The 27,817-nt window shown below is 44.3% G+C and overlaps 1 protein-coding gene across 2 annotated transcripts in view; it reads left to right on the forward strand.

Moving 5' to 3' along the window:
- Window positions 1-27,817, forward strand: part of LOC135705234 (suppression of tumorigenicity 18 protein-like) — a 78,813-nt gene that overhangs the window by 37,649 nt on the left and 13,347 nt on the right. Inside the window, exons 3-11 of one of the 2 annotated variants that reach the window (XM_065226844.1) lie at window positions 11,959-12,072; window positions 12,134-13,313; window positions 13,371-13,582; window positions 14,007-14,253; window positions 14,325-14,507; window positions 15,800-15,862; window positions 15,935-16,053; window positions 16,113-16,181; window positions 24,970-25,280. In XM_065226844.1, coding sequence (XP_065082916.1) covers window positions 11,959-12,072; window positions 12,134-13,313; window positions 13,371-13,582; window positions 14,007-14,253; window positions 14,325-14,507; window positions 15,800-15,862; window positions 15,935-16,053; window positions 16,113-16,181; window positions 24,970-25,280 — 2,498 coding nt within the window. Of the gene's footprint in view, window positions 1-11,958; window positions 12,073-12,133; window positions 13,314-13,370; window positions 13,583-14,006; window positions 14,254-14,324; window positions 14,508-15,787; window positions 15,863-15,934; window positions 16,054-16,112; window positions 16,182-24,969; window positions 25,281-27,817 lie in introns of both variants that reach the window. The other variant, XM_065226843.1, reaches the window with a different exon arrangement.

Here is a 27,817-nt window from a genome sequence, read left to right on the forward strand (position 1 = left end):
ACCTCGGACTTTCTGGTAGTAAAGCCATACAGGATCGACTGGGGATACACCAGGCTGTAACATAAAACGGTTGAGTGTATGAGGAGACGAATTCACAAAACAATACTCGCCTGTGATGGGAACCCTAGGGTTCCCACCGTCCGCAGTACAGAGCTCCAAATTGGTGTTCGATCGTTGTCCACTGGCTAGTTCAAAGTTTGGCGAGAGTTTTTTGGCTGGTCCACAAATTCCCTGAATACCAGTCCGTCCGGCCAAGTCGACGAAAGCAGCGCACGTTGTTCTAACGATGGATCCAGACCGATCTTAAATGAAACGAACGACATGTTCGAGACATCTTTTCCTTTCGGAACCAAGCGGATCACATCACAATTTTCTGCACATCATCCGGGGAGATCAGCGGTTGGAACCCCGACAAATACAACCAGAATTTGGCGGGGATTGCAGCAGGCACGATAGAGCTGATGGACAGGTCGCTGAAGTCGATGGCTCTTGTACCGCGATCTGAAGTCAACGAGTCGATCTGCTCCACCCGTTGGCGCTTTCGTCCTCTCTGCAATGTTTTTGTTTTGCTTCCATCTCCTTGTGAATCAGTCGAATCAGTCAACACGAGATCATCAACTTTCTTGCCCAGTTTATGTACCGCCTCGGCAAGTAACTGTACTTGGCTCGACAAGTTATTCGAGCTGTCTGGAGCCGCAGAAGAGGCACTCTGGGCTTTGAGTGTATCTTCGAGGTAGTCTTTAATACTCCGACCAGCAAGCACGGACCGGCAATCAGTGCAAACAGACATTGCCTTTCCTTGTGAGAATAGGTCTCGGTTGGCACGGTGATTGAATCCACAACATTGTTGGCTAATGTGGAAAGAGGCATCACAAAAGCCGCAACGGATAGGTTCGAGATCGTTCACTTCCAATTTGCATTCTTTGCACTGCTTCTTCGCCATTGTTGTCTGTTGTGATTCGTCAGGAACAGAAACGGGGTAATGGCTGTTGCTTTGCTTGTTGGATGATCGATCGAACAGAATTCACTACCGAATTGCAGCGGCCTGTCCAAGGATTTCCGATAATTTCGACGCGCGGCAGGATCGTTATCACCAAGCAGTACGGGTAAAACCAAAGTTGCGAATTTATGGTAAATTTACACAACAAAAAACATCAAAATAATCGACGATTAAAATTAACAGTTAGACAATAAAAACGAGCGTCATGCAGACGTATGTTGAGAGAATGATGAACAGACGCTGGGGTTTGGTGAAGCATTTCCTCTATCACCGTACTATGGTTACCGCGCCAGTGTTCGCGTCGCACCTCTTCACTTTGCTATTGCTGGACTGGCAACACTGCCCAGGCTAAGCCACCCAGCTGTGTCCATGTTTTAGCTGGTAGTCTTTTGTTATCATATGACTCGGGGAGACGTGAAGTAGGAACTTGTGAGGACCAGGGCTAGGTATTCCGCTCAATGTGTATTTTGTAGCCCAATGTGTGGATACTTCAGCTATAACATTTGCAAGTTGTGCTATAAAATGTACATTATTTTGAGTTTTGAAAATCGTCATTAAGATGTAAACAAATGGATTGGATGACATTTCCTTTCAAAATCGCCATGCGCACTCTACATTGATGGTGCATGAAAAGAGCCTATTGTTCCATTTTCCATTAATATATGCATACGAATCGAGAAAATATTCAACTAGAAATTTCCTCGAGAAGATCAGCAATCGATCCCACCTATTTCGGCATGGTATGCCACTTCTTTACAGACTAAACTATCGGGAGGTACCAGCATGTTTGTCCCCATCCCACATCGCTGTAATGTACACGTGAGTCACCCAAAACTCTTCTGTCTTTCATCTAGAGACGCTAAGCTACTCTTCGGTCGATGACAACGTGTTTGGAATATTTGACATCCCCCCGTGCTTCCCTTCAGCCAACATGTGTTACTTTTTCCCTCACGCATTCTACTGTTTTCTTCCAGTAGCTATCGGAGAGGTGGAAGCTGATTAGAATTCTTTGTCCAATCCTCTTTCCAACGCAGGTCGTTCGTAGGTGAAAGTTGGCGAGAGCACCACCAGCCACCAGATAAGGACCTTTTTATGAGAATTTGAAGCTGCTGGCTGTCGGAATGCGCCCGGATGATGGGTTCTATTTTTCTTTCACCCTCCTCCACGTGGATGGGTGCCGAAGAGGGTGGAGAGCAGTGGACCTGAACACCAGGTCGAATCACACAGGTTAAAATAGTTGGACCCCACCCGGTTCTAGTGTGACGCTGCTGTCCGGTTCACTCCGGTTGGTCGGTTGGCTTGTTGATTTTTCCCGTCACGAGCGTGGTGGAGGTGCACGAATGGTAAATTCATTTACAGGGCCATAAAATAAGGACTAAACAAGGATGTTACACTGCTGCAGTGGATGAAAGTGGTGAGCAGAAATAATAGGGATTGGATGTCCTCCCAGGAAGGTTTGGAGATGTAGTGAGCGCATGTGGGGAGATGTGTGTGCTTTTAGAGCGAGGGAAGTGATTCACTTTCGCCGGGCAAATATTTGTTTAGGATGGTTTGCGTTACGTACGAAGATGAGCTAATTTGGGAAGTTGCAGTTGTCTTATTGTGGATAAATCTGATTTTTAATTAGGATTAACTGAGTGCTTTAAACACTACGCCACGGATCCGTCTTACTTTGTATTGGTTTATGAATAACACTATGAAATTCATGATGTTGGAACTTTAAAGTACTGAGCAAAACTCAACAGTGAGTTTATTTAAGGTGATTCCTTGAAGAGTCAAAAGATGGCGTCATGGTGGTTGATATGCTAATATGAAATAGCTAGGCGTCAATGAAATTAATTATAAGTAAGGCTTGAACAGCGATTCACCTTAAGAACGAATAATTTTGGACAGTCTATTTTTAAAATAAATAAATCCCTTTCAATAATAATACTAACGGACAACAGCCATAAATATGCTAGCCTTACGGATGTTTGCCATACGTACGATTGCCATAAAGACGATTTCCAGTATATACGCTTTCCGTAATAGAATGGTTGTGTGAATGCAATGGTTTCATTTGTAAACAATATCATTTGGCAATGCATTTACTCAACAGAACTTTTAATAAAATTAAATTTCTATGCACCTACTCGGCAACTCCGAAATCGAACATTATTTGCCATAAACCATCATCGCACAAATTAAACTTTTGACAACTTCAAGAAACTTCAAACAAGTTCACGTAGCTAACGAAAATTTCATGAACTTCCGACAAATTTCAAGGAACTTCCAACAAGTTCAAGAACTTTACTTCCGGGATTTACAACAAGTTCAAGGACTTTACATGGGATTTATATTCCTTCCGCAGGAAAACGCGATCAGTGATTAAGCCTCAGAAAATCCAGGTGGTCCAAATTAAGATTGAACCCAGGCCCTTTGGGATGAGAGGCTATCACACTTACCACTACACCACCGGTGTCGCTAACCACAAATCATCTTATCTAATCCACCTCACCACACCTTCTTCTTCTTTTTCTTCTTCTTCGTCTTCTTTTTCTTCTTCTTCTTCTTCTTCTTCTTCTTCTTCACATTTCAAGCTTATTTCTTATCGTATATTAGCTTATTGTGTGCTCTCAACTTAGTGTTCTAAATGCATTTCCACAGGTACAGTCAGGAATCTTTATTGCCGGATTCCTTATTGCCGGTATCCCTTATTGCCGGATCCTTATTGCCGGGCTATCCGCGAATGAGGATACCCAGTGGGTAGTACCACAGCTATACTGTCTTCGACCAAGTTTTTGTTCTGGGATAGACCAACAAGCCTGTGTCATTGAATTCACGTTTAATTGGGAACTACGCCCCTAGAGGCGCTTCACTTTTATGTTACATTTGACGGGAGCTATAATATATGGATCATAGGTCCAACATAGAATATTTAGTAATCCTGGCCATATAGAAAGTTACTGTCTTGAGCAAAGTTGCTTAAGTGACCAAGTCCTTTCGGATGGTGGCCATATTAGTTCAGAATTCTCTCACTACACAGCGCTAGTGTGCACGTGAGATTGCTCTATAAGAGGTATCCCAAAATCCTGGCCATATAGAAGGTTACTGTCTTTAGCAAAGTTGTTCAGGTGATCATGATCTTTTGTATGGTTTTCATATTAGTTCAGATCTCCCTCATTACGCAGCGCTAGTGTGCTAGTGTGGAAAGCTTGTCCATATAAGATGTTACTGTGCAATGTGGAGACAGGAACCGGAAAAGGGATGATGTGTAGAGGTCAGAAACCGATTTCGGACGCCATTTTGGAATCCAAGCCATCGGTTCAAGAAAAACTGTCAAATACCCTACAATATGGTTATATTCGGAACGGGGATGACGTGTAGAGGCCGGAAATAGATGCCAGACGCAATTTTGGAATCCAAGATGGCGGCCATCGGTTCAAGAAAAACTGTCAAATACCCTACAATATGGGTATTTTCAGAAAGAGGACGACATGTAGCAACCGGAAATCGATGACAGACGTCATTTTAGAATCCAAGATGATGGCCATCGGTTCAAGAAAAACTTTCAAATACCATACAATATGAGGGGATGACGTGTAGAGGCTGGATATCGATTCTAGACGCCATTTTGCAATTGAAGATGGCGGCCTTTGCTTTAACGTAAACTATTAATGGGAACGACGTGTATGGGCCCAAAATCGATGTCTGTCACCATTTTGGGATCCAAAATGGTGGCAATCGACTTTCGAAGGGACATCTAGTGGCTGTGGACAGCCTCGTATCAGTTCAGCACAGTTAACGTGGACCGTTTACGAGGTAGGTTTGGCGATAATCCACTAGAAACATGAATTTTGTCTAATTAATGTTTTAGGGTATATTGGAGCTCAAACTCTTGCCTTGCATTAATTTTTCTGAATAATCCTTACCAAGCATATTGCGTATAATTTGTATAATGTGTATAACGTATCATTGAGCAAGATTGCAACGTTTCGACTTCCCTTAGCAAATCTTGCATTTTTGCACTCTGTTCAACATTACTGTTCAATGTGCAGAAGCTTTTGAAATCGATTTCTAGCGTGGTGGGATGAAAATATAATCCATATTCATTGTAGATGGGTCCAGTTTGCTAACAATTTCATCTGCTGTAGCCGGTTCATCTCTTATGATATCGTTGATTTCATTTTCCGTGAATTTGTTGAATTACGGACATGATCTGCAAATCCTCGTTGTCGTCTTCATTGCATTGTGACTTCGCGAAATACGACGGAAGAATTTTCTTGAAGCAGTTTACCAACGTGCTTTGTTTTATGTCCTTTAGAACCACATGCAAGCAGTTGAAACAATTCTTGATCTACTTTCGTGTATCCGCTAGTGAAGGGCCTTCATTTTCGGTTGTTTCCAGAACAAAACTGTAACTTCTATTGACATACTTCAGCTGGAAATTTTTGATGATGCCTTGATCAAGGGATTGAATCACAGACGTAATTTTGGTGGCATGTATAGAAGCATTATGTTGGGTGGATGCAACGTAGCGTTATCAAGGAGCAGCAAAGCCTGGAAGCTAATGCTCTTTTTCTTTTGATTTGTTTTCCGTCGATCTTGTTTTCCGTGCTGAGCACCAATGCTACCGACGCCAGGGAGGAAGCTCCCACACCTGGACCCTACCTATCGACCCATCAACTCATGAATCGGGGACCAACGGCTTTACTTCCCGTGATCAGAGATGTTATACCTCAGAACATCCCGGCGGCGCCGACTGGGATTAAACCCAGGCCTGCTGGGGGGAGAGTTAATCACGCTTACCACTACACCACCGGCGCCGCTGAAGCTAATGTTCTTGACTGCGCAAAACTCCTCCAACTGAGGTGAGAAGCGGTCGTTTATCCAGTCCTCAAATAATTCTCGGTTCATCCAACCTTTCTTGTTGCCACGCTAATGCCCAGGGAGATTTTCTTTCTGTAAATTTTGCTTTAGAGAAAAACATGATTGAGAACCCTTGTTTGTCCCCTTGGTTAAGGCAATACTGAACACTTTCAATTTCTTTTTCAACCAACGATCAAATGGCATCGATTTCGGGCCTCTACACGTCTTTCTCTTTCCGGAAGTACCCATATTTTAGAGTATTTGACAGTTTTTTTTTTGAACCGATTTTAACCATCTTGGATTCCAAAATGGCGTCCTGCATCGATTTACAGCCTCTACACGTCAAATTCTATCCGAAAATACGCATATTGTATAGTATTTGACAGTTTTTCTTGAACTGGTGGTCGCCATCTTGGATTCCAAAATGCTATCTGGCCTCTACACGTTATCTCCTATCCGGAAATACATATATTGTAGGGTATTTGACAGTTTTTCTGGAACCGATGGCCTCCATCTTGGATTTCAAAATGGCATCTGGCATCGGTTTCCGGCCTCTACACGTCGTCCTCTTTCCGGAAATACCCATATTGTAGAGTATTTGACAGATTTTCTTAAACTGTTGGTCGCCATCTTGGATTACAAAATGACGTCTGGCATCGATTTCCGGCTTCTACACGTCGTTCCCTTTCTGAAAATATCCATATTATAGGGTATTTGTCAGTTTTTCTTGAACCGATGGCCACCATTTTGGATTCCAAAATGGTGTCTGGCATCGATTTTCGGCTTCTACACGTCGTCTCCGTTCCAGAAATACCCATATTGTAGGGTATTTCAGGCATAACATTCGAAAACGGCACAAAAGCATTTGTAAACAAACTTTATAAGGCTCTTTACACGCGAACCAAAGTACGCCCCTATCCGATGATGTTGTTGGTTTGCGTGGACGTACTTTGGTTCGCATGTAAAAGGCCTTAGAAAGTTTGTTTACAAATGCTTTTGTGCCGTTATCAAATGTTATGCCTGATTTGTTAGTTTTTCTTGAACCGATGGTCGCCATCTTGGATTTTAAAATGGCTTCCGAAATGGATTTCTGACCTCTACACATCATCCCTTTTCCGGTTCCCGTCCCCACATTGCACAGCAACATCTTATATGGACAAGCTTTCCACCCATAACATATTAAGGAAGTTCATGTGCACACTAGCGCCGCATAGTGAGAGAGTTCTGAATTAATATAACCACCATTCGAACTTGGTCACTTGAACAACTTTTCTGAAGACAGCAACGTTCTATATGGCCAGGTTCTCGAGATACAGTTTATATAGAAAGTTCACATGCACACTAGCGCTGCGTAATGAGAGAGTTCTGAACTAATATGAACACCATACAAAAGAACATGATCACCTGAAGAAATTTGCTGAAGACAGTAACCTTCTATATGGTCAGGATTTTGAGATACAGCTTATATAGCAAGCTGACGTGCACACTAGCGCTGTGTAGTGAGAGAATTCTGAACTAATATTGTAACGCGACAGCCCGTCGAGCTTCCCTTTTTAAAGAAGGATGGCTTAAGCGCCACTCCTATAGGAGACCATCCAACAGTTGGTAGCTTGCCCGGCTTTGAGACCTTCCTAGGGAGAGGATCAAGTTTCCCGAATTTCGGGTAGGAAGCTGACTGGCTGACTAACACGCGTTCGGCGTACTTCACGTAAGACGCGCAAGATATCCCTAATTCCTATAAGACTTACGCAAATCAAACTCCGACAATCGGCCAAAGACTAGGAATACGTGAACGGGGGTTATCATCACCGGCCTAGCCCTAATCGTCCCCGTTTGTACTGAAACGCTTCCAATTCCAGAGTTGCCAGAAAATTAGTCAGATTCGGGCTGACTACCCAATAAACATCAAATTCCAAAAACTACAAAACGAACGCGAAGTAACATGAAACCTCAAAAGACATTAACCAAACTATCTCTCATTGGTACACAACAGAAAACATTCAGTGTAACGTAAACTCATTTATTCCAAGCGGGATCAACATTTGTACAGCTCTATTCTACCATAAAGCTCAAAGCACAGAAATTCAAACGTTTACAAAGACTTTATTTCTCGTAGCTTTGTTCCCCTTTTCATTGCCTAGGCCTAGTTGTTTGTCATCCTTTCTCCTTACGTACTACCTATCTTTCCTAGCGTGTGCGATTATTGTATCTGTCCCATGTACTCCTCCTGTGTGCACTCTGCGGTAACTCAGCGATCGATTGCTTCAATGGTCATCTTCACATTTCTTTAATTGGATATTCTAAGGGCTACTCCCGTTCATTGACGGCTTACGGGATAGCTGTATTTGAGTGTGTCTCAAACATGCATGCATTTTCTACTCACGACTTAGGTTTTACGTGATGTCCTTTGGTGGGGAGACTGGCGGCGGTACCGAAGCTGCTTGGTGCACTACTCCGGCCCAGAAACGATCGCGGATGCGACAATGGCTGATGATGTGTCTCCCTCACCGATTCGCGGGCTTACGCGACAGCGTGGTACAAGCGGTCGTGTGTACGTTGGCTGAACGTACTCTCCTCGACGAAGGGCCTGCCTGCCCAGGGTACGACTTGACGATGTACCCAGGGAATCTTTGCAACGGATAGGTGGGGTCAAAGAGTGGTTCCAACGAAATGGTGGTGTGTCGGCAAACGACCTGTGCTGCCACGAATCTATGGATATAACGACGCATATTTCCTCTTAGTTTACGCACCATCTACAAACTTTGCACTTTACCGTTTTCTCTAAGACACACGCTAACCACTAACCGCCAAACAGCTAATATAGCTTCGCTCACTACTGTTAACTAGGGGAAGGAAAATCTAGTATAAATTAACACCTTATCGAGACCACATGTTACAATTCACCTTTTTACACACACCACGGCACGGATCAAAAACTGACCACTCTTGCCTCTTCCACGTATCAGTACAAAGTGGACGAGTTAGGGCTAAGTGTGTCCTCAGATACCACGCTTGGTGACCTTTGTCCCCGGTAATCGTGATTTCTGACGAAGGCCAAAATCACGAAACCGATTCTCAAAATTGAGCATGCGACAATTCCTATAGAAATAGGGACATCTCATTCCACCGAACGAATATTAATCGTCCAGCCACATTCCTCTCCCGAGTTCGGGAAAGTGCAAAGCCGAACAGGAAAGGTCAATGCATTCCTAATTGTTTTAGGCGCAGGTCGATGCACGCGAATCGACGCGGTAATGTGAACAAGAAGCCACGCTCAACAGGCTATCGGGACATGTGCTTTGCGCTTGTAGCTAACGTGTACGGGAACTCATTTGAACAGTTTTGTGGCTAGGGTAACTCTTTTACCCATTCTAATATTGGGTGTTCCTTAGCGGTGAACACATTTAAGATTTATTTGAAAAAACGATATTTCATATTTTAATTAATAAATAACATATAACAGAATAAATAATTTATAGAAAGCATAACTATGATTGTAGTTTGTAAATGTTCATTGCTAATGTGCTAATCATAAAGCGTACTTGCTACAATATAGCCACCATCCGAAAGGACTTGGTCACTTTAACAACTTTGCTGAAGACAGTAACTTTCTATATGGCCAGGATTACTAAATATTCTATGTTGGACCTATGATCGATATATTATAGCTCCCGTCATAAGTAACATAAAAGTGAAGCGCCTCTAAGGGCGTAGTTCCCAATTAACCCTGAATTCAATGACACAGGCTTGTTGGTCTATCCCAGAACAAACATTTGGTCGAAGACAGTATAGCTTTATGTATTGAAACAAATGAGATAATCCACCACATCCCCTATTAGTGAAAATCCCATAAGCTGTGGGTATCCTTATTCGCGGTTCCTTATTCACGCCCCCGGTACCCCGGCAATAAGGATTCCTGACTGTATTAATTGAGAGCTATATTGTGTTGGAGTGTTCGACTGTGAGGTTTTACAATAAACAGTTTCTGCTTGGCAGTCTGGCAATCACTCAATCAGAACAAATAAATTTTGTAATTTGTCCCTACGTTTCGGCTCTGATTAGGGCCTTCTTCAGGGGAAAAAAAGTTGGATTTGTTCTTTGTTTAAATACTGTTAAGCTGTCAAACAGTATTTAGACAAAGAACAAATCCAACAATTTTTCCATTGGAGAAGGCCCTAATCATAGCCGAAACGTAGGGACAAATTACAAAATTAATTTGTTCTGATTGAGTGATTGCCAGACTGCCAAGCCGAAACTGTTTATTGTTAATTGAGAGCTTGCAATGTCTTAACCATTTTTGCATTAATACAATTTAGGGGGTTAGAAGGAAAGGGATGTAAGTGACTTTCTCGATTCATCGACTTTCTCTACATAGTTTGATAAAGGAGGTTCTCATCTAGCATCCAGAATGGCACACGAATCAAGGAATGTGTTTGTAACTGAATTTTTAACGAAAGAGAAATTCGATGAAGAGAATCGATCAAAGTCAATTACACCGCGTTCCTTCTAACCCCCTCAATTGTTTGACAAGTACAATCATACTCTATGCCCAGGAAAGTTGAGAAATGTTCCAACCCAATAAATTCCTAGACCGGACCGGAAATTGAACCCAGCCACCTCCGGCATGGTCTTGCTTTGTAGCTGTGGCTGTATCGACGGAGCTGAGGGAGGCTTATCTGATCTCATCTCATCTCATCTTATTTTATCTCATCTCATCTCATTGCATCTCACCTCATCTTATCGAAACATTCCTCATCTTACCTCAGCTCACCTTAGCTCACCTCACCTCTACTCATATCACTTCACGTCACCCCATCTGTCCTCACATCATCTTACCCAACATCGTCTTATTTCATCGCACCTCATCTAAAATCACCTCGTATCATCTCAACTCATCGCAGTACACCTCACATCATCTCACCTCACCTCATATCACCTTACCTCATATCACCTCACCTCATCTCACCTCAACTCACCTCACCTCAACACTCCTCACCGAACCTCAACTTATCTAACTTCACCTCACATCACCTCAATAAGCATCACCTCATCTCACCTAACTTCACTTACCCTCACCTTACCGCAATTCACCTCACCTCAACTTTCCTAAACGTAATATACCTACTATGGTAATTTTCAAGTCCCTTTGAATTGACATTGACATTTGAAATTTCTTTGAAAAAAAAATCCTTCTTCTCCCGAATTTCTTTGGAGCTACCATCAGAACTCGTCTTGAATTTTTTCTCCGAATTTTTATTTATTAATCCGAATTCCTTGTAAATTCGATCTCACCAGGGCTACTAATCAATTATTTGCAAACATGGCAGCCACCCTGCGGTTCGATTCATAACCCCAAATATAAGGCTGTACAAATAATGGTGATGATTTGTGATGTGTTAGGGGTTGCACAAAAGGTTCGATGCCGATTTTTGCGAATTACTATGGTAAATTTGTAAACTTTATTAAAATCGCTCTAATTTTGGTTCAAGTTTTCCAAATGCTTTTAAAAATGAATATTGAAATAATTAAACAAACATTCTTTGAAATGTGTCGCCACATTGTTGTTCAACCAACAACTTGTCACTTTGGTCTTAAAATAAAAATCCCACCATGAGCTGCACAAACTACGAAAGTCACCATTTCCAATCCCGATAGTTAATTTAAATTTGTTTGCCATAATCCAGAGCAACTCGTTTGGCCGTAAAAGCAGCCACTGCTCCCTTTCGTTCCACTCAAAACGCCAAACACTTGTTTATCTGTTTGCAAATGGTGCTCGCTACTGGTAGCCGCCAAGAAATAGGCCACCCCCGATAGAGACCACCGAAACGGGGCGATGGAAAACTATATTTACACGGTGAAGCACTACACTCCGAAGGGTCGGATCTAATTTTCACCACACTTGAAGCTGCGACAAACAACGAACGCCAAACGTCACGCTTTGCCGTCCTATCTTGTTTGCATCGCAAGCGTTCCTCTACTGCCGACAGGATCCTAAGGTGAAACTTGCGTGCCACCGCCATCGGCGAAACATGATTTATAATTTGATAATTTTCATTTTCCCAAAGTTGTGCGTGTTTACTCATTTTGAATTCCATCGTGCTTCGTTACAGAATCGAGCAAGTGCCCAACACCGAGCTGCGTCGGATTAGGACACGTAACAGGCCTTTACTCTCATCATCGTAGCCTGTCTGGATGTCCTCGGCGGGATAAGGTCTCGTCTGAATGTAAGTGTTATTCGTTTTCACTCCCTAGTGGCTGGTGACAAGCATTTGATTCGATTTTCAGTACTAGCGCTTCACGAAACGATCCTCAAATGCCCAACGCCCGGGTGTAACGGACGAGGTCACGTCAGCGCCGGTCGCAATTCCCATCGTAGTCTTTCCGGTTGTCCGAAGGCAGCCGCCAGTAAAGCCGCTGCTCGTGAACTCAAGTACCAGAATGGTTTACTGTTCCGTCAGAAGCTTCATTCAGCAGTACTAAACTACCAGCAGTTGAACGAATACCGATCGTCACTGGTCAATCAAGTTCCACGGAGTCGCAGTACCTCTCCCGTGGATAATAGAAGTACCGTGGTCGAAGAACCGCACAATTTGAAGACCACTGAACGGAAGAAAGAGCAGCCCCGGGAGGAAACAGTTAAGAGTAAGACTGCAGAGTCAGCGGAGGAGGAGACATTGGTGATCAAAACTGAGAAACCTGATTTTGACAGCGAGATACCAAATAGGGACACCATGCTCGACAGTAGCAGCTACGGTCGGGAGACTGACTACCGATACGGTCAACAGCAGCAATCACATCAACAGTATACGAATGGCCACATGGGAAGCTCTGCAGTCGGCTACGACTTTGGAGGCTACCCAACGCGATCCTACGATTCCGGAGCATTCGAACGGTATGACCCTGGGTACGGTTCCACTGCCCGATATGCTCCATACGGCTTAATGGAAGAGTACAGTACATCCACTACAACGGCGGCGGTGGGGTTTCAACAGGCTCCGGGTCAGACTACCAATCTTGGTCTTACGGAGTCGACCCAACCGGTACTGAAGCAGGAAACGGACGACAACAGCAGCACCCAGACTGGTCCGATATGCCCTCGACCGGTTTACCAGCAGCAATACGAACCGAACAACAACAACAACAACAACACCAGCAACAACAACACCAGCAACAGCAGCAATCATGGTGGAACGGCAACACAGCCAGCGGGTCCTACTACGGTGGGTTCGGGCTTTTCGGCGATCAATTTGAGTGTCAAGACCGCTTCGGATACGGCTACCGAGGGGACTATCCAGGACAATAGCTCGCCAAGGGTTGAACGGGCTCCGGAAGCTGACCTGTCCTCTGGAAACATAACTTCGTCCGGACAGAGTCCCAGGGCTACGGAGGATGCAGTCGATGGGTCTCAGGTTAAAAGTCCGCAACGTCAAACCTTAGATTTAAGTGTTAACCGGTTACCCAATAGGTGAGGATAGAATCGATTGAAGAGTTCACTTAAAATGCCTGTCAAATTTTCTTACAGTACTGCTAGTCCGCACAGCAATCATCGAGCTTCTTCCGGATCTCCGGTGCCGAGATCCCCGCAAGCCGAACCAGTGGACTTCAGTGGCCCGTCCCGTCCAGGATTGGGATTCGGTTTCATGGCTCCACCACCGGCCATGGGCTACAGCCGGGAGTCCACACCGGACAGCGCTTCCTCGCACTACATCTCCGATGGCTATCGGGACCACAGCGGTAAGTAGCCATCACCTACACATAGTTTAGCTCTCCTTCAAAGCGAAAACATTAAAATGATTGCCTCAAGGGGACATCAAAAGGCATCAAAGCGAAACATCATAACGACCATCACATAAAGGGTGATTATTACTAGCCAGGTGGAAATTTTTCCCCCTCCCCAAGCCGGTCATCATGAAAAAGAATGCATATTTTCTCGTTTTAAAATATTTCCCCCCTCGCACCCCAAACCGCCCGCAGAAACGAGGGGATCGACAAAAGAATTTCACTCTCCATTGCCCGGCTAATGAGAAAGTGTTTTACACGGCTGCCTTTCATGTTTCTCGGAGACAAACATTTACGGAATTTCCACTGCTGCCCCTGTGGGACTTCCCGTTGAAAGATTTCTAATTATGTAACTAGTGCCGTTTTTTTTCCCTTCCAGGTTACAGCCCACATCCTGGCTACATGGAGTACGCAGCAAACCCATCCGGTTACCCAGGCTATGGCGCACCGGGATCGTACCAAGGCTGCAGTCCGTACGGTGCTCCACCTCCGCCGCACCACCACCATCTGTACTCGTCCGGTGCGGCGGCGGCGGCGGCGGCGGCGGCGTATTCGTCGGCCGGTGGTCACTACTCGATGCCACCACCGAGTCACATTCCGTCCCAGGAGAGGCTGCTGCAGGAAGGGTAGGTTTGCACCTTGTCCATCATAGTTTGATGATGTGAGTGTAAAAGGAATGCACCAAACATTATTTCAGATTGTCGGGCCTGGGGCGAGCGTTTCACGCCAGTTCACAGGAGCTGAAATGTCCCACTCCGGGGTGTGATGGATCCGGACATGCCACCGGGAACTATTCGTCCCACCGGAGTTTGTCCGGGTGTCCGAGGGCGACGAAGCCGAAGAATAAGCCACGGGACGGGTCGGAAGCGGAACCGTTGAGGTAATTGTGGAATGGGTTTCGATGAGCTTTGCAAATGGTAGAAGGGCAATTTGTTGATAAATTGTGGTCGATAGTTTGGGATGTTATTAACTCAACTACCTAGCAACGAATAGTGTTTTGTAATTTTTCATAACATTGGGGAATAAGGGAAAAAATCTTTTAAATATTTAATTTTCAATTTTCACCGATGAAATATTTTTAAACTTCTGCATCCAGTTTCCAATCTTATTGTCCAAGTTTTAACGAAAGAAAAAAATCCGGGTTTCATGCAAGTTCGATATTTTTTTTATCTAGTTCGTTTATTTGTAAGGCTCAATCACGTTAGCTTTACGGAGCCGATAATTCATTGTTATTTGTTTGTAACAAAATTCACTTAATTCTATAACGGCGCCGGTGGTGTAGTGGTAAGCGTGATTACCTCTCACCCCAGCAGGCCTGGGTTCAATCCCAGTCGGCGCCGCCGGGATGTTCTGAGGCATAACATCTCTGATCACGCCTTCCTTCGGATGGGAAGTAAAGCCGTTGGTCCCCGGTTCATGAGTTGATGGGTCGATAGGTAGGGTCCAGGTGTGGGAGCTGCCTTCCTGGCACGTCGGTAGCATTGGTGCTCAGCACGGAAAACAAGATCGACGGAAAAAACAAACCAAAGGAAAAAAAAAAAAACTTTATTCTATGAACGTGTCTGTAAGACAACCATTCAACGATACCTTAAACGACCTTTGCTGGAGGTAGTAACTGGTGATTTTAACCCGATATACAGAAAGTTGAAGTTACAAAGCTTTTCAATGTCTAACAATGCTATGGCTGTGGACTTGGATACAGCCATACTTGAGCAAACGATTGAGAATGAGTTTCTCGAACAATTTGCTCAGCGCTGAAAGGAGGCTGATTGGTCTGTAGCTTGAAGACAATGTTGGATCCTTACCGGGTTTGCGGATTGGTATGATTTTTGCTACTTCCAGATGCTTGGAAAGTAGTACCGTTCCAAGCATCTGTTAAAGATAGCGGATAGCGGTTTCATGCTGAGTCTTTTCAAGATCAAGTTGAATATACCGTCAAACCCGGGAGCTTTCATGTTCTTGGTGTATTTCAGCGCTGAGCAAATTTGTTGTACTGTAATCATATCACCTGATCATCGAGCGGACTTTTGATAGTCGAGCCAAGCAAATGCGATGAAGCGACCTGCTCACCTTGTTGAAATTTACAACAATTCTTTTGTTTTGATGGTAGAAGAGTACGTGCAGACATAAATTGTAAGTATGGAATAATTTTAGCTCAAGTCCTTTCTGCAGGTGTCCAATCCCAGGTTGCGATGGTTCCGGTCATTCAACAGGAAAGTTTCTCTCCCACCGAAGGTAGGTATTCCGGAGGCAAGACGCAACTTGAACCTTGAATGTGATATGTTCATTTGTGTTCTTTTCATATAGCGCCTCTGGTTGCCCCATTGCCAGTAGAAACCGTTTGCGAGTCATTGACAGCGGAGGTACACCGATCGGTGGACTCAAGTACGGTAGCGATTCCGGTTGTACCACTCCCGGTTGTGAAGGTAAAATCACGGTATACTCCTAAAAGCTTAACAACTGTCATTTGTTTGTCTTGTTTCAGTGTCACCAATCCACAAGAAAATGAAGTACATCGATGAAGATTCGGAAAGAATGTCCAAGAGCTACAGTGGTAAGTGCTGGAGTGAAAAGAATCGAGTAGTTCCACGCCAAATGACGATCGATCGATTTGATGCGACCTGCTCCGATTTGCATGAAACTTTGCTTTGTTATGGTTAATCATTCACATTTGAGCTGAAATTCGTTCATATTGAATCAAACAGAAAACTTAAAAATCCATTCCAATCGAGATGACGTCTGAGACAAAGCTGGAGGAACATTTTAGCTTTTCAGGAAAAATAATTACTCATAATTGCATTGCATTGTGTAGTGCCATTGGGCACTTGTAAGGATACCCGTTAACTCATTCACTAAGTATCCCAATTTTTTGCAATGTTGGGTAAATTCGACTCAATTTTGAGTTACTCCCATTGGCTGTGTACTTATATACTCAAAGACTTAAGAAACGGAAAACATTTTTTATATCTATTCAAGCAGATTTTTATGAAAAATCGTAGATTTTTTTTTAAAGAAATCCAACTTAATCCGTGTAACGATGTGACAACTGCCATATCTACAAACAAATTGAAACAAAACTAGATTTTAAATTATAATTATTTATTGTATTTGTGTGGATTACATATTTAAATTCTCAAGTGACACAGATGTGTCTATTCATCTTTTGTTAATTTGAATTTTTAATAATGACTATTTAAGTTCCTAATAAGATAGGATAAGGCCAGTTAAAAGCATTTCACCGCCTTCAAGAACATGGCCATACGTAGCCCCTTCTTCCAACACCACCTCCCCTATCGTTACACCTGGAGATCACCACAGCAGACGGAATCGCAAATCGACCACGTTCTGATTGACGGACGGCACTTCTCCGACATTATCGACGTCAGAACCTATCATGGCGCTAACATCGACTCTGACCACTACCTGGTGATGGTCAAACTGTGCCCAAAACTTTCCGTCAATGTACAGTACCGACGCCCGCCACGGTACAACCTAGAGCGACTGAAGCAACCGGATGTCGCCTTAGCATACGGGCAGAATCTCGAGGCAGCGTTGCCAAAGGAAGGCGAGCTCGCTGTGCCCCCTCTAGAGGACTGCTGGAGTACAGTAAAAGCAGCCATCACCGACGCAGCCGAGAGCACCATCGGGTACGTGGAAAGAAGTCGACGGAATGAATGGTTCGACGAGGAGTGCAGAGCGATTTTGGTGGAGAAGAACGCAGCGCGGGCGGTAATGCTGCAGCATGGAACCCGACAGAACGTGGAACGGAATAAACAGAAGCGGAAACAGCAGACCCGCATCTTTCGGGAGAAAAAACGCCGCCTGGAAGAAGCGGAGTGCGAGGAAATGGAACTGCTGTGCCGTTCCCAAGAAACACGGAAGTTCTACCAGAAGCTCAACGCATCCCGCAACGGCTTCGTGCCGCGAGCCGAAATGTGCAAGGATAAAGACGGGAGCCTCTTGACGGACGGACGTGAGGTGATTGAAAGCTGGAAGCAGCACTTCGATGCGCACCTGAATGGCGAGGAGAACGTAGGCACGGGAGACCAGCGCAATGGAGGAAACGACTACGTCAGTGCAGCAGAGAACAGAACTGACCCAACTCCCACGCTAAGGGAAGTTAAGGACTCCATTCAGCAGCTCAAAAACAACAAAGCAGCTGGTAAGGATGGTATCGCAGCCGAACTCATCAAGATGGGCCCAGAAAAGTTGGCCACCTGCCTGCACCGGATGATAGTCAGGATCTGGGAAATAGAACAGCTACCGGAGGAGTGGAAGGAGGGGGTAATCTGCCCCATTCACAAGAAAGGCAACCATTTGGAATGTGAGAACTTCAGAGCGATCACCATTTTGAATGCCGCCTACAAAGTGCTATCCCAGATCATTTTCCGTCGTCTATCACCTGAAATGACCGAGTTCGTGGGAAGTTATCAAGCCGGCTTCATCGACGGCCGATCGACAACGGACCAGATCTTCACCGTACCAATACCAGGCCCCAACGCATCATTTGTTCATCGACTTTAAGGCGGCATACGACAGTATCGACCGCACAGAGCTATGGAAAATCATGGACGAGAACGGCTTTCCTGGGAAGCTGATCAGACTGATCAAAGCAACGATGGACGGTGTGCAAAACTGCGTAAGGGTTTCGGGTGAACTATCCAGTTCATTCGAATCTCGCCGGGGACTGCGACAAGGTGACGGACTCTCATGCCTACTCTTCAACATCGCTCTAGAAGGTGTAATGCGATGAGCCGGGCTCAACAGCCGGGGTACGATTTTCACGAAATCCGGTCAATTTGTGTGCTTTGCGGACGACATGGACATTATCGCAAGAACATTTGGAACGGTGGCAGAACTATACACCCGCCTGAAACACGAAGCAGCAAAGGTCGGACTGGTGGTGAGTGCGTCAAAAACAAAGTACATGCTAGTAGGCGGAACCGAACATGACAGGATTCGTCTAGGAAGACGGGGATACTTTCGAGGTAGTGGAGGAATTCGTTTACCTTGGATCCTTAATGACTGCTGACAACAATGTGAGTCGTGAAATACGAAGGCGCATCATCAGTGGAAGTCGTGCCTACTACGGGCTCCAGAAGAAACTACGGTCAAAAAAGATTCACCCCCGCACCAAATGTACCATGTACAGAACGCTAATAAGACCGGTGGTTCTCTATGGACACGACACATAAACTATGCTCGAGGAGGACCTGCAAGCACTCAGAGTTTTCGAGCGACGTGTGCTAAGGACGATCTTCGGCGGTGTGCAGGAGAACGGTGAGTGGCGGCGAAGAATGAACCACGAGCTCACTGCACTCTACGGCGAACCCAGCATCCAGAAGATGGCCAAAGCCGGACGGATGTGGTGGGCAGGGCATGTTGCAAGAATGCCGGACAACAACCCTGCAAAGTTGGTGTTCGCTACTGATCCGGTTGGCACAAGAAGGCGTGGAGCGCAGAGAGCACGATGGGCGGACCAGGTAGAGCGTGATCTAGCGAGCATTGGGCAAGACCGAGGATGGAGAGCGGCAGCCGCAAACCGAGTATTGTGGCGTACTATTATTGATTATGTCTTATCCTAAATGTGATGTTGTACAAATAAATGTATGTATGTATTAGCTTATTGCCTGCTCTCAACTTGGTGTTCTAAATGCACTTCCACAGTTATTAATTGAGAGCTTTAGATGCCAATACCAATTCATGAATTCGTATATGTATTGTGTGGCAAGCACAATGATACTCTATGCCCAGGGAAGTCGAGAAAATTTCCAACCCGAAAGATTCCCTCGACCGACCCGGGAATCGAACCCACCGCCTCCGGCTTGGCAATACCGTACCTTCACTGACTTCACTGACATAGTTGCAGATGCTTATTATCAAATATCAGACTTTATTTTCATTTTATACGATAGATGACAACAGGGGAGTTTGGTAAAAGAGATGATCAATCCGATTCGTGCCTTCCTCAAATTTACCTTTGCTCGCTTTCTACTCTCTATTTACAATATTCACACTGCCGTACTCTAACGGAACTATCAACTCTGCACTTTCATCTTCGCATCTAAAGGCTGACTAAAAGTAAAATGGTATGCACAAAAAGACCTGTAATTCGTGATTCAATAAGTTTAAAAAGTTCATTCATGGTTACTTACCAGTACTTTTAATAAAACTTCAAAGTTACAGCATTCGATGGTTACATTTCTCCAGATAGAAGTAAATCTCAAACGTTCCTCTTGATGGAGCCCATTAGCTTGGGGACAAAATCGATCTTGTTCGCAGCATACCACCACCATGGAGTAGTGGCAGCTGACCAAATCGGGCCAAAAGATGGCTTTGCCCCTATGCTTGCGGATGAACGGCAATACACGCTGCTTCAGGCAGTCTTCGATGTAAACTTGGGATCTCATCGTCGAGGATGTGACGAATGGTTCCCTTTTCAGGCCACAATTGCAAATCGCTTGCCAAATCATGGCCTTCTTCGCAAACTTGAATCTTCCCGGAACATCCCCACGTCCAGTCGCGATGTAAAACTTATGACTGGGAAGTTGCTTAAAATCGAGTTTGACGTATCAGCGAGTTCTGTTCAAGTTCGCTGTATTTTCATTGGACGGAACGAGATTCCAGACAACAAGAGTGATGAGCTTCTGCATCTCAGCCACATACGTCTTCCACTTTGACTGTGATGGGGCAACGGAAACCAACAAAACAAACAGGTAGGGGAAATTCTCCTCTACCCGATTGTGTTTAAGGTTTGCGAATGTAGGTTTTGGTTCGCGAGAAAATGGCCCTCCAAGGTTTGTTCACAAAATGGAGTTGAGGCCAGGCATGGAAAATCATTTGCATTCATTTCGTGCATTCATTTACATTCATTTGCCCCTAACTTTTTTCATCAACAGAATTCCGCAAAATAATGTATAAAGCATTTGTAGGTTTTGTTAACAACTCAAATCCGTATCTCTTATGCATGATGAACCAGAGCAAACAGAAGCCACTACTGTTTTTCAATGAATGTATTTTACATTCACTGAAAAACAGTAACAAGTTCTGCCCGCTCTAATTCGTGATGCATAAGAGATACAGATTTGAGTTATGGGCAAAAGTTGTAGCTGTACAAAACCTACTAGACCCCTATACATCATTTTGCGGAATGCTGTTGATGACAAGGCAAATGAATGTAAATGAATGCATGAAATGAATGTAAATGATTTTCCATGCCTGGTTGAGGCCTTTTCAATTGTTGGACTTGAGTTGTCACCTGTGCTTGATGAACGTGGAATCCTACGAGTGGACAAAATACAAGCAGCGAATGATACAAGTGATGCAAAGTTTCCCATAATTCTATCGAGGAAACATCGATTGACTCACCTTATCATCGATTTCTTGCATAGAAAGTACCATCATGGAAATCCGGAGACTGTAGTTAACGAGGTTAGACAGCAGGATCTCTTCGGACCACTCCTTGTTAAGATCGGTCGGAGCAATGCCAAGAGATGGGTCGCTCTATTTACATGCTCGACGATCCGTGCTATCCATGCCGAAGTTGTACATACACTTTCAACTAAATCCTGCGTCATAATTTCGTGAGCCGTCGTGAAGCGCCCTACCTTTCGTGAGCTGTCGTGGAGCGTCTCTGGAAATCCATTCCGACAACGGGCGAGCTTCTGAGGAGCCGATGAATTATTACGGGAACAAATACGAAACCTTCACCAACACAAACACGAAATACGTATTCATCCCTCCGAGCGCGCCGCATATGGGTGGATCGTGGGAGCGGATGGTGCGTTCCGTCAAGTCAGCGTTGGAAGCAGCTAATGGGGGACGGAGATTGGACGGTGAAGGTCTACTTACTTTGGCGATAGAAGCAGAAGGAATGGTGAATTCGAGACCGTTGACGTACCTCCCTCTGGATTCCGAGGAGGCGGAAGCCCTTACTCCCAACTATTTCCTCCTGGACAGTTCGAGTTGCGTATGACAACCAGCAGCGGAACCACTACGCAGCAACTGGGGCCAGGTGCAACATCAAATGGATACTTTCTGAAAACGCGTCAGTATCTATTAACTCTTACGCGACGAACAAAATGGTTCGGTGAGATAAAACCTGTGGCAGTTGGGGATCTAGTGTTTATCGTGGATGAATGGTTGGAAAACAGGTCGAATTTGCAAGGTCTATGCGGGGCAAGATGGTCGGATTCATCAAGAATTGGTTCAAACAAACAGGGGTCTCATTGGAAGACCAGTATCTAAATTAGCAATCTTGGATGTGGCGCAGGTCAGTAAAACTGCACACAAAACTTCCGGTGACCTGTATTACGTGGGAGGATGTTGCGAAATGGGTGCACTGCCTCAGCATCGCAGCCACAGCGCCAGAATGTCCAACGCCGATGAAGACCACAACTGGGTGAGAGGAGATTTCCGGCTACAGTTGTCAAAGGTCTGCTGGATATTATTCGACGAGCAGCGAGTGAGAAAGACGGCAAACAGTTTGCAAAATTTGTTTCTAACTAAATTGTTCTACTTAAAACTAATTCGAAGGCCGAAATTTCTAGAAGCTTGCCCCACACACACACACATAACCTGTGCCTGCTAATAGAAACGGTCGAACCAAAAAAGAACCCCTGGTAAGAACAACATAGATGAAGACTAACTAACTCATGTTTTCCTTGTTTCAAAATCATCCTCGGCAGACAAAGCCGAGCCTTGTCACTATCAACAAGGCATTAAAAATAACAAGGACTAAGATGTGTTCCTTTGATTACTGAAAAATCCTGTTCGCTTGGTTTGAAGTTGTCTGGACGAAGTGGGTTTTGATTTCAACTTCAGTAGTTGCACTGTGCAGGATCCAACAGAGGTGATCGAACGGAAGTACAAACCGGCAGAAAATGTAGCATCTGTTGCATCGCTGAAGCCGTGACCTTCCAAGCATAAGTAGTTGAATAAGAACGGAGAGCCTCTGCTGGAATTCCAGCTAACGCGTCCCAGTCCAGTTGGAGATTATGAATTGGTTTGATGAGCCCTAGTGGATCGAGCAAACTGCTGATTTTCGGCAGTGTTGCCAATTTGATCAGCGGGAAGAATTCCTTCCATTTTGGCTGCTTGATGGACAGGAGACCGATGGCAGGATCCCATCGTAAACTCAACGTCGTAACGGAAGCTTCGTGGTCCAAATCGAGCAACGTATTCAGTCTCCCAGAGCTTTTTTGAAATAGCATTCAGAACGACCTGATTGTTGGAGGACCATTGCCGGAGTGAAGGTCCTGCTTGTCACTAGCAGCATACTTAACACAAAACGGGTGTGGAAACTTCTATGTCACTTATGTCAGTCACAATCAAGTTGCTGCAACTTTTTGTGACGAAAGTGTGCAGCTTGAACTGGTAGGTTCAAGAGATTTAGCATCATTGAAACCGGCCAACAGATTATCTACGAAGGAGTCACGATCAAGCACTGAAGTTGCAAGCGAGAATTGTTGTTCTTCGTCGGAAACAGAGCATAGCTGGTGCCATAGATCTTTTTGACGTTTGATAGTCTTTCTCTATCCAGCACACATGAATGAATGAACGGTTTTGTAGGAAGTAAGAGCAAGTAAGCTGTTGATAAATAAATATAAAACAAATCTCGGTTTTGTCCAGTGTATGAATTGATCAACTGTAGAACAATAAGAAAAAGGAGGGTATATGAAGTACACTGCAGTTTCCAGTCAGTTACAGTTTTCCGACGAATCTATACACGAGCGGTTGAGATGTCGAAGAGGAGCGTTCTCAAGGGTAAAATTGGCCCGAGGTCCGGCTCCAGGCCTGATCAGCCTGGACGGCCCGGACACGACAGGTTTGTTTTCCCACTAATCTGTTTCCCTCTTGCTTGCACTCGTTCGATTTAAATGGTGCAGTAGTGTGCGCCGATTAAACGTCAAAAAGCTCTATAGGTGACGGTGTGAAGCTGGAAGACCTTCAGTGCAAACAGATGTTCGCAGAAAATACGAAAACAAGTGACGATCTTAACCAGCAGAGCAGGCAACATATTTTTCAATGAAAGGCCAGTGTTCTAACGGCATGAGGCATCGAACATTGTTCGAAGCTTGGTCGTAGTGCTGTCCATCTTGATCACTGCATGATGGGGAAGTAAATAGTGAGATTTGGTGTCTCTCATCGGGACTTCATTCCCGCTTGTGCGCTTTCGTCAAATTTTCGGGGATGAACTTTTGATACAATGCTTTCTTCTCCGAATCTTGGGACACCGGCCATTCTTCGATGTAAACTTGGGATCTCATCGTCGAGGATGTGACGAATGGTTCCCTTTTCAGGTCACAACTGCAAATCGCTTGCCAAATCATGGCCTTCTTCGCGAACTTGAATCTTCCCGGTACATCCCCACGTCTAGTCGCGATGTGAAACTTTTGACCGGGAGAAGCTGCTTAAAATCGAGTTTGACGTATGTTTCGTCAAAACACGGCCGTACAAGAGCCTTGCATACTTTTTGACAACGGAATTCTGCTTCATGTGCCGGTTCGGATGTTTACTGGCTTTTTACGACTTGTATCTTTCCCTGGCAAGGATGTTCCGCACCGTTTGAAAGTTAGCGTTGCACCTTCTGGCAACATCTCGAATCGAAAGACCGGGGTTGGCTTTAAAGCTCCTCAACACCTTGCTGCGCAGCTGACGATCACTGGTTTCAGTTTTTTCGTAGGTCAACGGATTCCTTTCCACACTCAGGGTTTCCTTGTAGGTTTGGAGCTCTCGACAAACTGTTGTTTTCGGCATTTTCAGCACTTGGAACCGGACCATTCCGGATTTTCCAGGTGTTTGTGCACAATATTTTCTCTTCTTTCGAGTTCCATTTGATTTTATGTCTGAACGCGATCGACTACTTTGATCAAACTTGCACCAGTTGTTCTCTATGGAAGTGTAAACAAACAACTGTCAAAGATTTTTGATTCCCAACACTAGAGGCGTGCTAGCGATGCGCGAGGGGCGTACCAATGTCCACTTTAAGTCTTATATTTGATGTCAAGCATCTCTAACTATGTAAATCGTTAACTTCGCACATGAAATAATACAAACATTAGGTTAAAGTTATAGAAAAGGGCCTCATCAGCATTTGTAAACAAACCTTTCTAAAGCACTTTCCTCTCAAAGCGAAGGCCGCCCATGCAAATCAACACCATCATCGTTTAGGGATCACTTTCCTCTATCCGATGATGCTGTTGGCTTACAAATGCTGCCCTTTTCTATTTTTGATGCAAATTTTTATGCAAATTGGAGAAGGTAGTTTAGGTCATTTTTTACTATTTGGCCTGGAAATGCTCATCGCAATGACAGCACCTAACACCTTCAATATTCCCCAGGAATGAACGACCTTGTGACTCCACACGACACCCGCAGCAGCGATGCAAGCAATCACTCGCTACGGGACACTGACGGTCCCAACAACAACTACATTCAACAGGACTCCTACCCACCTCCACCGCCGCAAGCGAACCTAACCGCCGTCCCACCAGTCCACCATCAATCGGACGCTCCCACTGGCGAGGATCTCCTCTCGCTGGAAGCGGAAATCTCCGAACTCCAGCGGGAAAATGCCCGCGTCGAGTCGCAAATGCTCCGACTCAAGACCGACATCAACGCGATGGAAACGCAGCTAGGTCACGCCGATCGGGTAAGTAGACTCCAAGCTGGTTGACGGCTTTGAGATCGCTCGCTCAAGCCACGATGTTTCCTCTTCCATCTACTGATCAATCGGGTTCTTTAATTTTTGAAGAGCCTCGTTTTCTGAGAACAACGATATTTTTTCGATTTTAAAATCAAGGTTTAAAGCAAAACAATCACTTCCCTGTTTGACACAAACCTAACCAAATGACAGCTCGCTCCCATACAAAGTAATCTACATTACAAATGGAACCGAAATTCAAAATTTCTACAAATTTGAAGCACTGGAACTATTTTAAATAAGTGTGATTACATTAGGAAGAGTCACCCCCTTAGCACCCCTTGGTGGTACCACAGACAAACAGACATAACACTCATAATCACATTCATCGCAAATAATGTTTTATTTGGGAATGTGCTTGCATTTGTCATGGTGACGCTACTGAAGCAATGAGTAAGCCACCACATCTCGAACTTATCAGTGATGCCAGTTCTTTTTCACGTCTAGTTAGTAGATGTCAGCTCTTGAAAATGATAAGTGGTCAAGGCATCCCACTGGAGACACTTGCCACATCTGACGAATACAGAAAAAAAAAAGTTGTTGAATATTACATCAAAACTGCTGCACATTAGTCATTCCGTTCCTAATATTACGTTGTATGATGTACACAGAATTCGAGAACAAATAATGTTGATGACTGTAATATTCAATCAACTTTTACCAGTTATTGATGTTCAATCCGAGGGGGGCGACACATCTAAATCTCAATTCTAGATGCTCAGCAAATCTCACTCTAGCGAATCAAACTTCGAAAAATATTCTTTAATTTCTCTCATATACTTGCATCGCGCATCATCTTTTAGCAGGATATCTTCATAATCGACATCAATCTTCTTTCTATCTACTCAGCGTGCGCGCAGCTAACCACAGCAAAACACAATTTTTCCTGCATCGTAGATAGAGTCGCCCCCCTCGGTTCAATCACAGAAAAATCACACTAAGCAAACCAAACAAATCCCTAAAAAAAAAGTCTGAGCTTCTGTGATTTTTTCCTACGGATCCGTATTTCTACAGAATTCAATCAATTCTATACATCTTTGGAAAGTTTCGTAGAACCGACATCACTGACTTCCATCTGTGTTGATTTTATTCAACACAACTGACGCGTTGACAGAACGAGGGAAAAGCAACTAGTTAAAAAATTGCATGAACGAGGGATGCTTCGGTTGCAAAACAATGCTTGGGAATGTGTATGATAGATGGTGCTAGTGCGCATGCAAAATACGCTTGACGATATTTGTTGAAGAATTTTCTTCTATGAGTTATGTCTGTTTGTCTGTGGTGCTACCATAGAAGTAACTCTAAGACCAGAAGGTCCCGAAAAAACGTGCTAAACTTTTTGACTCAGCTCTGGTACTATCTTCGGTCCCAAGCTAATCGATGCACCCCTCGAAACACAGGAAAATCCATGAACCCCTCATTTTATCGGTCAAACTTTCATTGCGAATCAAAACAAACAAAGTGTAGTACTAGACTTTAGACTGGAAGAGGTGTTCGTTCATCGATGTACTTGGAACCGATAGGATAGACCAGTGTGAGCCAATTTAAAATCGTTAGTTTCTACCGGTTGGTGGGGTGGTACTTTGTATGGGAGCGAGCTGTCATTTTGGTACGTTTGTGTCAAACAGTGAAGTGATTATTTTGCTTGAAATCTTGATTTAATAGTCGATATAGATATAAATTAGGTCGTAAAAAATATCGTTGTGCTCCAAAAACGAAACTCTTTCAGATGATGTACCGATAAATTTTTCATAATTAAGGATCCCAATTTAGCTCCTGTGGGGCGATCCATTCATTATGTCACGCTAAATTGAGGGCAAATTAACTCCCCTCCCCCCTTTCGTGACGTTTTTCCTATACCTCATGCATTGCTTGTCACAAAATCATAAACCCCCTCCCCGCCTTAGAGTGTGACGTAATATGTGCATCACCCCTGCTATATGATAAACTGCAACTGAGAAACCACTTTCAACCCTTAAGTCATAGCACAACCAAAAATGATAATCGCTTCTAATCTTGTTTTGGTTGACCCGACGTTTGTTGGGGTCCATAAAAAACGAAAGTGAAATGCGATCCGTCCTCCCCCTGGCTTTCCTCCACCCACGCACAAAAGGAAATGCGTTCAAACTGCTACCGAAATGGACGTAACGGCAAATCAAATTCAATAAAGTCATAAAAATAACAAAACTCGTCCGGCGATATGATCGCTCGTAAATTGTCTGTGTGTGAGCTTGGTTGGGTTTTCCCCCTTCGTTTTTTTATTCTGTTGGCTTTTTTTTCACTCATCACCCCTGTACAAATTATGATGTTTTTTTGCGCGTCGCTCCGGAGAAGTGACCCTTCTTTTCCCTTTTCCGAGTTTGTGTTTCCTTTCTGCTGTATTTTTTTTATTCAGTGACCAACCAGTAAGCGGAACTATCGTTTACATTTCCTGCAGAGAACAAACGGGAGTTAAGATAGTATCAATAAACACGGCGAATGTGGGT

This window comes from Ochlerotatus camptorhynchus, unplaced genomic scaffold, assembly GCF_037179485.1.
Source record: "Ochlerotatus camptorhynchus isolate MF236.1 unplaced genomic scaffold, CSIRO-AGI_Acam_v1.1 ptg000262l, whole genome shotgun sequence".
Classification (NCBI taxonomy): Eukaryota; Metazoa; Arthropoda; class Insecta; order Diptera; family Culicidae; genus Ochlerotatus; species Ochlerotatus camptorhynchus.